The 12682-nt window shown below is 42.1% G+C and overlaps 1 protein-coding gene across 5 annotated transcripts in view; it reads left to right on the forward strand.

The window, feature by feature from the left end:
* The window catches only part of CLTCL1 (clathrin heavy chain like 1), a 46644-nt gene that overhangs the window by 15276 nt on the left and 18686 nt on the right, over positions 1-12682 (forward strand). For all 5 annotated transcript variants that reach the window (XM_077309043.1, XM_077309044.1, XM_077309046.1 and 2 more), the window contains exons 4-16: positions 26-187; positions 1408-1521; positions 2742-2915; positions 4042-4239; positions 4556-4756; positions 5957-6109; positions 7175-7297; positions 8079-8216; positions 9160-9324; positions 10004-10184; positions 10746-10909; positions 11710-11835; positions 12182-12324. In XM_077309043.1, the coding sequence (XP_077165158.1) occupies positions 26-187; positions 1408-1521; positions 2742-2915; positions 4042-4239; positions 4556-4756; positions 5957-6109; positions 7175-7297; positions 8079-8216; positions 9160-9324; positions 10004-10184; positions 10746-10909; positions 11710-11835; positions 12182-12324 (2042 nt within the window). The remainder of the gene's footprint in view (positions 1-25; positions 188-1407; positions 1522-2741; positions 2916-4041; positions 4240-4555; positions 4757-5956; positions 6110-7174; positions 7298-8078; positions 8217-9159; positions 9325-10003; positions 10185-10745; positions 10910-11709; positions 11836-12181; positions 12325-12682) is intronic.

Genomic DNA, 12682 nt, shown 5'->3' on the forward strand with positions numbered 1-12682 from the left:
TGTATGTAGCCCTTGTTTTCATTAGCAAAATCGTGTGGTTGGCGCCATGCAGCTGTATTCAGTGGACAGAAAAGTTTCCCAACCTATAGAGGGTCATGCAGCAGCTTTTGCGGAGTTCAAAATAGAAGGAAACGCCAAGCCATCCACCCTCTTCTGTTTTGCTGTGCGGAGCCCTGCAGGAGGCAAGGTAAAAATCTTAATGCTGCTTTTGCCCCCCCCCCCTTACTGATGCTAACAGTTGCTTTTATTCTGATACTTGAGACTGCTAACAAATGAGAGAGAGTTCTTAAACTTTACAACAGTAATAAGTGTTTGCGTTACTGTAGCTAAATACTGCAGGCCCTTTATTTACTTATACTTAATTTCTGTAACCACCTCTCCTGGCTTTGTTGGCACTAGGCAGTTCACAGCATAGTTTACAATAGTTCCACAAACAGTTAAAAGAATAAAAACACAATTAATACATTACATTGATCAGTAGTTGTAAATTGTAACCCATTACTGTTGTTCACCACCAGTGCTTTGACGTATAGACTGTGATCTCACATTCAGGAGGAGAGTTTATGGAGGATGGTCTGATCCCTGATGTTCTATTGGTCATTGGACTCAACCAAACGGCCGGTGGAAGAGCTCCATTTTGCAGGCCCTTCAGAACTCCTGGTCTTCGGAAGCTCGTTCCACCAGGTTAGGGCCAGGACTAAAAAGGCCCTGGCTCTGGCTGAGGCCAAACATACATATCTAGGACCAGGGATTACCAGCCTGTTTGAATTGGCAGAGTGAAGTATTCTTCAGGGGGCATATTCAGTTAGACGGTCCCTCAGGTATGCCAGGCCCAGACTGCGAATGGCCTTGTGAATGAGCCAGAAAAGCTCGGTGTCAGGGTTGGAAATGAAGCTTTGAATCATAGAATCATAGAATAATAGAGTTGGAAGGGACCTCATGGGTCATCTAGTCCAACCCCTTGCACTATGCAGGGCACTCACATCCCAAATCACTAATCTTCTGTAACTTGCCACCCCTTTGCCTTCACAGAATCAGCCTCTCCATCAGATGGCTATCTGGCCTCTGTTTTAAAATTTCCAAAAAATGATGTTTTGGATTGGAGATGAAGCTTTGAATAATGATTTTAAGATGTGACAGTGGATGCTGAAGAGCCTGACTTGGATGATCACAACAGTGCCCTTGAGAGAGCTTAACTTGATATATATAACTTTCTGGACTTGAAATGTACAGCATTCTGAAATAGGCTGTAAAACAACTTTAAACTTTTAAACAAGCAAAGCTTTCCCTTAGGGAAAATCAAAGATTTAGGCATCGTTTTATCATGCATGGAGAAGCTAGAAGTTTGAAGCAGAATGATATGGCAGCATGCACAGTTGATCTTAAAACTATTGATTGTCTTTACAGCTGCATATAATTGAAGTAGGTCAGCCTGCTGCTGGAAACCAACCCTTTGTCAAGAAAGCTGTTGATGTTTTTTTCCCTCCTGAGGCTCAAACGGACTTCCCGGTAGCAATGCAGGTAATGAGTGTGACTCTTTTGGTTAGTTGTCCAACTTGTATGGACTGCAAATGTAATGGGATAATACATTTTCTTTCCAATTTAAATGTGGATAGTAAAACAGGAGACTCAAAAAGTAAACTGACACTAGTAGAGAAGCCCACTTTTAAAGCGGGTGGGCCCCCTGACTCCCCCCCCCTTCTGCAGCTCTGGTGGTCGGCCACAGAGAGTGTCAGGGCCTCACCAGAAGATGCAGTCAGCTACCACCCTGCCCCTGTTAGAGCCAGGGAGGCCAGCAAGAATGGTGGACCTTCCCCACACCCACCAGTGGCAAGGAGGCCAGCAAGAGGAGCAGGCCTCTGCTGGGAGGCAGCAGGTGTTCCCTGTGCCAGTCGGCAAGTGATGGAAGGACTCTGTGGTGGAGACAGCCAGGCTGGGCCTCCCTTCACTGGCAGCAAGGAGGCAAAAAAAGGCCATTGGACTTGCCTGCCATCTGGTGGGCGCAAGGAGGTTGGCATGAGGCGTGGGGCCTCACCAGAGGTCGGGGCAGGCCTTCCACGCATGGCCTGTGGTTGGCCCTCATTGGAAAAGGGTCCTCCCACTGAGGTCTGTACATCATCAGAAGCATAGTCACAATTTTATGTGGTATAAGGAGAATTCTGCATACCAATGAAATTGCTAATGATTACACATCTGAGGGGGAGAGCAAAATCTGTTTGTAAAAATGAGTTCTAGCCTAGTGTGCCACATCTCAAATTTTATTTTTGGGATTAGATAGCCTCACCTTGTTCAAAAGGGATGTGAAGTTAGTATACTTGTTGTCATAAAGCTGAATGTGTTCTTGCCCTTTTCTCTGAAGACTGAAAATGCATTAAGATCCTGCTAAAAATGGTACTTCTGCAGCTGTCAATTGTTGACAAAATAAGCATTTGTTTTCTAGTATAGCTGGAACTGATCTAGAATCAACACTAGGTGCTGCATACGTTGCAGACTGATTGTTCCCGCCAAGATGAAAACGTACCTTCTGTAATGCTAGAATAGTATCACTATAATTGAGCCATGAGAGTTTTTTAAAAAATAGGGCTTTGGTTTTGGTGGAGGGCAACTTGATTCTGCGTCTGTTTTCCTAACAATAAAGAAAATAAATTATACTAGTAGTGACCCCTATCTAAGTTAGAAAATGGTTTGGTAGTTATAAACTTTTCATTGTAACAGGTAGAATTCTTCTTTTGTTTTGGTAGATTGGAACAAAGCACGGTGTAATCTATCTGATTACAAAATATGGATACATTCATATGTACGATTTGGAATCTGGCGTATGCATCTATATGAACCGTATTAGTGCAGACACTATCTTTGTAACTGCACCTCATGAGCCTACCTCAGGAATTATTGGTGTGAACAAAAAAGGACAGGTAAGGCTGATTGTAGCGGATTTCTTTGAACTGTAGGCCACTGTCACTTTCTGAAGGATTTTGCTCTGGATCTACCCCTTTAACTGAATTGAATGTTCAGATCTTGGTTCTAGATTTCTTTAAACCACTGTACTGGGTTCTGGAGTAACTTCTGTTGGTTTTAGTTCCTGTTGGCTCAAACTGGCACAATTTTTGTACTGAAACAAAATTTCCACAACACTCCAACATATGTACTTCAAACAAATCAGGTAACGGCATTGCATTACAGATGTCTCTTCACACAAATGGCGGCTGCTCTTTCACTTAACCAAACAGAATTTGACTCCAGTGACAGCTTTAAGAACAACAAAGTTTTCTTCAGGGTGTGAGTTTTTGTGTGTAAGCAGACTTCCTCAGAGAATGCACTGTCTGAGGATGCATGTATGCACATGAAAGCTCACACCTTGAATAAAACTTGGTTGGTCATAAAAGATACCCATTGGACTCAAATTTTGTTCTGTTATTTCAGACCAACATGGCTACCCACCAGAATCTTTCACTTAACCATACAGCTATTCTGACCCCCTTTTAACACCATAGTAGGTATCGTTCTTGCAGCCTAGTCTTTAGTTGAGAGCCAGCTTGGTGTAGTGGTTAAGAGTGGCGGCCTCTAATCTGGAGAACCAGGTTTGATTCCACACTCCTCCACATGTTGGCTGCTGGGTGGCCTTGGGCCAGTCAGAGCTCTCAGCCTCACCCTACCTTGCAGGGTTTTTGTTGTGGGGAAAGGAGGAGTAGGTGAAAGGTGATTGTAAGCCTCTTTGAGACTCCTTCAAGTCGTAAAAAGTGGGGTTCAAAAAACCCCAGCTCTTTACTTTAATCCTTCCTGGCTGCTGTTGGGCCTAAAACCTCCCTCAGCAAAAGTTACAAAGTACATGGTGTTCTGACATTCAAACAAATCTTGTAAAGTTAATGCTGGAGCTCTTGCTTCATCCAAGCAATACTGAACTGGCTCCAGTTCTGGTCAGTGTTTGTGTAGCGGTGTTTTCCTCTTTCAATCATAGTTTCTAAACAATGGTTTTAAATCTTATACTAGAAGCCAGAGCATGTTCTAGTTTTGTTTTTTCTCCCTTTCCCCCCATTATAGGTACTTTCTGTTTGTGTTGAAGAGGACAACATTGTGAACTATGCCACCAATGTTCTTCAAAACCCAGACTTGGGTCTGCGGATGGCCATTCGGAGTAACTTGGCTGGAGCTGAAGAACTTTTCGCTAGAAAATTTAATACTCTTTTTGCACAAGGAAACTATGCAGAAGCAGCCAAAGTGGCAGCCTCTGCTCCAAAGGTGAGCATGGGATAGTTGGCATGTAACCCTGATCAAACTAAGCAGCCCTAAGTAGTACCACAGCATTGATTACGAGGGTGGTAAGGATAGAAGCAGGTGAAGCTTTGGTAATTTCCCTGTTCAGTTACCCGATATGTCTTGATGTGAACTAGAATTCAATAGTATGTCTGTCCTGCATGGCTAGTCAGTTGGACAGCAGTCTCTTCCCCCCTGCCTCCCCAGTGTAAAATTCTGAAATGACAAGTTAGGTGTGAGTTGTTTTCTTAGAGCTATCCTTGCATCAGGCTCTTCCAAATGTCTTCTTTTCAATATTAAGGGAATCTTGCGGACAAGTGACACCATCAGAAAGTTTCAGAGTGTGCCAGCTCAACCTGGACAAGCTTCTCCTTTGCTACAGTACTTTGGAATTCTCCTTGATCAAGGACAGCTTAACAAATTCGAATCTCTAGAACTCTGCCGTCCTGTTCTTCAGCAAGGACGCAAACAGCTTCTAGAGAAGTGGCTAAAGGAGGATAAGGTAGGCCGATAACTTTGCCATCTGTTACACCCTGGTTTCTTTTGCTCTTGCTGTCTGGTTTGGTTTTCTCATCCAGGCAAAAGGATCAGTGTAATAGTTTTCATTAGAAATGTGTTGCTGATACTCTCTCCAGCCCCAGTTGAGAGGTCTGCTGACTTTGTAAAGCTTAGCTGTGTATTTCTGTAATGTGTACATATTCTACAATATTCATACTCTTACCCTGCCCTTCTGCCATCATTAGGGCCACAAATGCAGCTAGCAGATGAAAGACATACATAATAAAAACACTTCTTAAACCATTACAACCTAATACACACATCATTAAAATGAGAAACATCACTCTGTTCATAGCCAAATTCTTTTCAATAGTCATGGTTAATCCTACAGCTGTTCAGAACCAGTAAGTTGGTAGAACGGTAATTTTATCATTATACACTGCCGAAATCATAACTAAAACGTGGGGCAGGGACGTAGAGAAAACACCCAGATGAAACATAGTCTTCACTTGCTGGTGATAGACAGCAACAGAATGGTGCAGAGGAGTCTGGGGGTAGAGATGCAGAGTTCTGATATCATGACTGAGAAGGCCGTCTTCCGGGTTGTCACCTGCCTGTACAAGATGATGAGCTACTGACTCAAAAAGTGGGGGCACCCAAAACAAGGCCTTGGAAAGGTGACTATAGCAGTTGGGTAAACATGTGGGAATGTACTGTGAAGTCAGCAGAACCTTCTAACTGAAACTACCTCCTGGCAAGATTTTCACTTGCATTCTTCCATATGGAATCATAGAGTTGGAAGGGATCTTGAGGGTCATCTAGTCTAACCCCCTGCACAATGCAGGAACACTCACAACTGCCTACCCACCCACAGTGACCACAATTTCATGTCCCAGTGATTCCAAACCCCCCCCCCCCCCCAAATCTCCAGAATCTAAACTGGCCTGGATATTTTATCATTAGATTTAGAGCTTCAACTCAGTAAGCTCAGTCATTCAAATACACATGGGCCCAATTCCTCATTTTAGACAGCAATAGGCAACTGAAGTGATTTGCCATTGAGTGTGTGTGGGGGAGGGCAGGGGGTGATCAGCACCTGCAGTGGTTTGTGCAGTGTCTGCAAAATGTGGTCTCAGTCCAGAAAAATACGATGTAAAATACCAACAGTTCCATCTTTGACTCTGAAATGCTGTTTCTGTTTCAGCTGGAATGCTCAGAGGAGCTTGGCGACCTGGTCAAGACAGCAGACCCAACCCTTGCCCTTAGTGTTTATCTCCGTGCGAACGTACCAAACAAAGTAATTCAGTGTTTTGCAGAGACTGGTCAATTCCAGAAAATTGTTCTTTATGCCAAAAAGGTAAGTTTAGTACCTCCCTGTCTGCGATATGCGATTGTGTAACCTAAAATTTAACTTACATCCAGAAAATTCTTTAGCACATATTTGAGTTTTATCTTGCCCAGAGATAAGGCGAGATCTTGGAACATTCCAGCATTAAGTGTAATAACAGTGCATTCACCTGTTTGGTGATTTTTAGAATGTTACTGGACCCCTGTGGGCAAAGAAATTGTAGCATATCTCGCTGAACTTCAAGACATTTCATCCTGTTGAATTTATTTTATCTTAGCACATTTATAGACCTCCCTGCCTTGTGGCTCAGGGCGGTTTACAGTGAAATTCATGGTGTAATACAAAGAATGTCATCATTGAGAACACACAATAACATATAATATTTCTAACAGTAGAGATTATAATAATAGAATGTTTTAACATTTAATGATAACATAATTTTATAACTCACTATCTTTTTTATTAAAAAAATTATTTGAAATTTAAACATCTATACCAAAATTCATATGTTCTTATCAAAACAAGATAAAACAACACCCAAGGTCCAAGAAAAATGCCCCCCCCCCCATGTCTTTTATAAAACATGCACCAAATCCCTTTTTACATCTCACAATCATATTTCAGTGCTGGGGTTTGAATGAAACTCCCCTGAAATTCTAGGATGCTCAGTGCATTTTCAGCTCTCGACACATTCAGATGGTCTATACACATGTCATATGTGTCTTCCCACTTATTCTAATCTTTAATCATTCATCCCTTCTCTTATCCTGCCTGCATGTGGAAATATCTAGAACACACAGGATTTGGGTGATGTCTCAGAATCTTTGAGTCGTGTACAGTAAGATAAACCTGATGTGGGCCATTTGATCTTGTTTGCAAGACTTCCTCATTTTGGAAGATGCTTAGTTTACAATTGATGTGTTAAGTAGCAGTGGTCGTATGCAGAGGCACTCCAGTTTAATCTTTATTAATTAGAAGACCAGAGTAACTGTGCATAGTCTTTTATACTGTGATAAACAAAGGTCGCAGAGGTTAACATGTATATCGCTGGGTTTTATTTTGTTTTCTTGGTAGGTTGGTTATACACCAGATTGGATTTTCCTGCTGAGAAGTGTAATGCGGGTCAGCCCAGATCAGGGGCTTCAGTTTGCCCAGATGTTGGTACAGGATGAAGAGCCACTAGCCAACATTAACCAGGTAAACAAATAGACTGGCTTTAGCCTGTTCTAATGTATCACTTCCAGAGGATAAGCCTGAATATTCCTAAAACCCTAATGCAGTTAAATGGTGACTTTTTAAAGTGTAGGGGTTTAGTGTCTGTCGTTGATCTCTTAATCCAGATTATTGGGATGGCTTTGTAGTACACTAGCTCTTCCGGTCTCTGCTAACGTAATTGTGTAGCTGACCTTTCTCTGAGGGAGGGATGTTCAGAACGAAGCAAACAAACTGGGCGGAGATATGGAATATACTTCTGAAAGATGATGAAAAGAAACTTTCAGTCAATAAGAATGAGCAGCCAGTGCTCAAACGTACAGATAAGAATTTGCAATGCTGTTTCCCGGTCGTCCTGTTAAGACCGGCCATGCTTGAAGCAAAAAGCTACTGAACTGGATATGTAAAAAAAAAAAATGTCTGCAGTATTAAAAGAGTATTAATAATTCTGTACCTGTTTACTTAAAAATCCTGTTGTTCAGTAAATATGCATAGGATTTTATCATGTAATACTTCCCATCTTGCAAAAGAATAGCATTGTGTTCTAATGTGTGTTGACGTCTACATTTGGGGTACAAAATGCCCTTCAGGCCTGCCAACTCTAAAACCAGTGTTTGGGACATTTACCTTACAACGATTCAGGTTTTTCACATTTGGCTTTTTAATACCTGTGTTGTTTGAAAATGGACAGTGGCCACTCCAGCATGCAGAAAACCACAAATAGCTTCATTGCACATGTCTAACAAGCCATCCCGGTCTGCTTTAGATTGTAGATGTATTCATGGAGAATAGCCTAATTCAACAGTGCACCTCCTTCTTGCTGGATGCTCTGAAAAATAACCGTCCTGCTGAAGGGCACCTTCAGACCCGTCTGCTTGAGATGAACCTTATTCATGCTCCACAGGTAACTTTCCTTTCTCCCCAGGCTGGCTTTTTTACATTCCAAGAGGGAGGCTATTTTTCCAAGTATAGACAAAACAGCTGCACATTCTCACTTAAAAATAGTGTGCCAAGTATGTAAGTTGGCAGACAGTAATGCCAGCTATATAATCTGTTAAAAAATGTATTCAATATGATGCATGTCTTCTTACTGGAACATGCCAAAGCTCCTTAAACAAATAAACTAATTTCAGGTTCCTTGGCAGTAGAATACAAACACAATTCCCCCCTATCTCTGAAAATGCCTGAAACTTTGAGTTGCTCATTGGGGTAGTGGCAGAACATAATACTGAAAGCTCTGTCATACAGAGAGCATTTCCTCTCCCCTGTAGCACAATCACTCAGCAGTTCAGGGCCCTTTTAGCCTTCCCTGCAAATTTCCAATTCCTTTGGCTTTTCCTATAACAGTGGCACTGTACTCTGGCTTAGAACAGATCTAGGCATATACATAGGTATACATGATCCAAATCTATATCTAGATTGAGCTGAACATGCCATTCGTCAAGGATTTGGAACAAGGCATAGTGCAATATAAAAAATAAAGAGTTAATTTCTAGTGCTTTTCTAGGTATGGAAGAACAGAATTTGAAATGGCTTATTTGGGCCCTGTGCATTTTACATTTGGGATGTAGCTTTTCAGCTCCACATTGCTGGAGAGAATCACAATTTGTACTCAGAGTGAGTTATAAATTTTTTAACTGTTGTTCAGAGTTACCAGAACTGAGAAGGTGGCTGACTCCCATGACACAGACAGGAAGAGGGGAAAAAAGTTGTCCCTGCCTCCCTGAAAGGTTGATGGGAACCACACACCATGATATCCTCCTTTCCTCAGAGAAGAAGGACCTTTCACAGTGAGTATCCAATTCTCCGTTAACATAATTCCTTGACCACTCTGTAACTTCTTTCAGGTTGCAGATGCCATCCTGGGAAATCAGATGTTCACACACTACGATCGTGCCCATATTGCCCAGCTTTGCGAGAAGGCAGGCTTGTTGCAGAGAGCCCTGGAACACTACACGGATCTTTATGACATCAAGCGTGCTGTTGTTCACACCCATCTCCTGAACCCAGAGGTAAGATGAGTTAGTTCATTCAGCACATCTCAACCGTCTAACCTTCCTAGTGCAGATGGGGCCACCTTCTTTACTGGGGGTTGCTGCTTCCTTCCTTGACTTTAGGAAACTTCATACTCTGTCATCCTGCTCCAGTCTCAGTTTCAATGAACTTGTTAGCAAATCAGTTTTAGTTCTGCAGTAGACATCTGCTTTGGAGGGTGTCAAACTCAAGTTTTATGGCATATCCTGCTTCCTTCCCAAAGCCTGCTGATTCAGAGGCTACACCCATAACTGCTTGGCCAAAATTGAGGATTTTGTTGTTGTTGGTGCAGCCTTCTTGTTTCTGTTTATAGCATGAATTCTTGCCTTTCTCTCTAACTTCCTAGTGGAGCGGCTTGCCAAACTTGACTCCCAAAATCCCTTCTCTAGCTTCCAGGGACAGGATTCAACTTGACCAGTGGTAGTAAACCTGTGAACTTATTCAGAGTTACTCTCTGGTTCCAAAGCTATGCTGAGGCTTTTTGTATCTGCAATTAGGAGGAAAGTTTCTGGACTAATCCTGTCACTAGTAATTTCTCTTGCCACAACTCATTTTAAGCATCATGCAAAGTTTGGCCTTTATATGCTAGGGGATGTTGGCTAACATGATGAATGTCGCTTCTTTGTGTGAACCTTAGTTTTGTTTCTTGCCTTTCAGTGGCTTGTGAACTTCTTTGGCTCTCTGTCAGTTGAAGACTCCGTGGAGTGCTTACGTGCCATGCTGTCAGCCAACATCCGGCAAAACCTGCAGCTGTGTGTGCAAGTAGCTTCAAAATACCACGAACAATTGGGCACCCAGTCCCTTGTGGAGCTCTTTGAATCTTTTAAAAGTTACGAAGGTATGGCTAGGAACTTGAAATAGCAGCACTTATTGGAGACCCCTTTCAAACTGCACTCAGAGCTCTGTGTATCCCATCCAAGCACAGGAAATGCAAAATAGGCTTTGGCCTATAAGGCTGTAAACATGGTTTTGAAAGCATATGGACAATGCTTCATTCCTGAGAAACAAGATCAGTAGTTAAATAACTAAAGACACGGCTTTGGGTAGGTGAGAAGAATCCATAGCAAAAGAAGGGTATGTTGAGTGAGTGAATTTGTTAATGTGCATAACTTTGTTAAAACTGCAACAAGAACTAGGAATTTGCTAAGAGAACAAGATAATCCTCTAGAAAATTAAGGCTTTGTGACTCTTGTTAACCAGTCTGTCTCAAAGTGCAAGGCGCTTAAAGCTGCTGTGCAAATAACCTTAACTTTATGTATTCCATTTGTGTGGAACTTTGAAGCTGATCTATTCATAAGTGGCTTTGAGTTGGGCTCTAATTCTGTTTTATTGTTATTCCTGTTCTTGAAGAAAGATTCTTCTCTCAAAAAATGACTTCCCCATATTTCCTGCTTTCTAGGTTTATTTTATTTTCTTGGCTCAATCGTCAACTTCAGTCAAGACCCAGACGTTCACTTCAAATATATTCAGGCTGCCTGTAAGACTGGCCAAATCAAAGAGGTGGAAAGGATCTGCCGGGAAAGCAACTGCTATAATCCTGAAAGGGTGAAAAATTTCTTGAAGGTAAGTTTCCTGAAGGCCAAACTGTGTTAAATGAGACAGAATGGTGCTGGTTTCCTCATTGCTATAACTGACGAGACTTCACAGTTTAGCTTCTTCAGTTTTCCATCCTGGCCCTGACCTGGTGGAATGAGCTCCCGGAAGAGCGGAGGGCCCTGATGGAGCTTTCGCAGTTTGGCAGGGACTGCAAGATGGAGCTCTTCCACTGTGCATTTGGTTGAGGCCGGGTTGTGGAAGATCAAGGGTCCCTCCTCAGGACACCTTGAACAGCTAGGACAAGAAGCGCCCCCCCGTCCAAGGTGGGCTGGTGGTGGGTGTAGAGGTGACGGACTGGTGAGGGGGAGGGGATTAAAATGAGTTATGCTGCCTGGGAAATTCTGTAATTTTATCAGTGTTTAACTGGTGTTTTTTTAATTGTAAACCATCATGTGTTGGTTTGGCCTGGGAGTGGCGGTTAATAAATATATTGGGGAGGGATTGGTGTTTGTGGCCTTTGTGGCAAGCGTTAGTTGTAGTAGTGACATAGGGGATTGCTTGGGAGAATCAGGAAAAGCTCGTATAGCGGGGGAAGGCAGGAGAAGTGTCCTAGGTAGAAATTAGTTGGGGTGGGAATAGCCTGGGGCCCTATTGAGGCAGTGCCTGAATAGTATAACTGTAGGAAAAGACTGGAAAGAAATGCTGCTTTATGAGGATGTCCAGGAAGAATGATTAGAAGATGAAGAGTTAGTTGTGCGTAAGTGTATATACTAGCACCTTGGCTGAAGCAGCGTTGTCACATTCTCTTTTTCTTTTTACTTATACAGGAAGCCAAGCTCACAGACCAGCTTCCATTGATTATTGTTTGTGACAGATTTGACTTTGTTCACGATCTAGTTCTGTATCTGTATCGGAACAACCTACAGAAATACATCGAGATCTATGTTCAAAAGGTAAACACCATTATTTAAACGGTACTTCCTAAAACGCGGGAACCCTTAAAATGATGAAACACCCGTTTTCACCACCATTAGCAAGTTCTACTAAATGTTTGGCACCAAAGGAATTCTCGTTGGTCAAGGTGAAGTACTCCTCTAAATAGGTTTTGGACCCAGTGAGAATACAGTTAACAATGCTTTGGGTTTGGATGGCAGTAACCTGTAATTGCATCAAAAATAACAAAAGTAGTTTTTTATAAACATTTTACATTAGATTTGACATTCCAGTAGCTCAGCTAAACATTTTAGAGTTAGCTGGTTTCTTAAAAGCCCTGAAACTAAGGATACTAACTTGTTTTAGGTAAACCCAAGCCGTATTCCTGCTGTGGTTGGAGGGCTTCTGGATGTGGATTGTTCTGAAGATGTCATTAAGAACTTGATCATGGTGGTAAGGGGCCAGTTCTCAACCGATGAATTGGTAGCTGAAGTGGAGAAAAGAAATAGGTAAGGATGGGGGGAGAGTTTGCTTACTGTGGTTCTGAGCATTTACTTCTAGAACTTCTTAATGCGACCTTCTGGAACATAGAGTTGGAAAGGACAGAATATTTTAAAAATACTTACTTCCCCTAAAATTTGTCAAATGCTGTTTTTGTTTTGCTTCTTTTGCATTTTGTCAAGTTGTTTTGCATGGGATCATAGGGAACTATTATTTGGGCAGTCCTGTTTCTGGCTAGATTTAAACATGCGTAATCTCCAAGGCCAGTGCTAAAAAAGTATTGACGCTAGTCTCCTCACATTCCTGTCTTGCGATAGCAGCAATGTTGTAATTGCATCTCAGAGCAGAAACTTTTGTTTATAAGGC

The sequence above is a fragment of the Paroedura picta genome, chromosome 13 (assembly GCF_049243985.1).
Source record: "Paroedura picta isolate Pp20150507F chromosome 13, Ppicta_v3.0, whole genome shotgun sequence".
Taxonomy (NCBI): Eukaryota; Metazoa; Chordata; class Lepidosauria; order Squamata; family Gekkonidae; genus Paroedura; species Paroedura picta.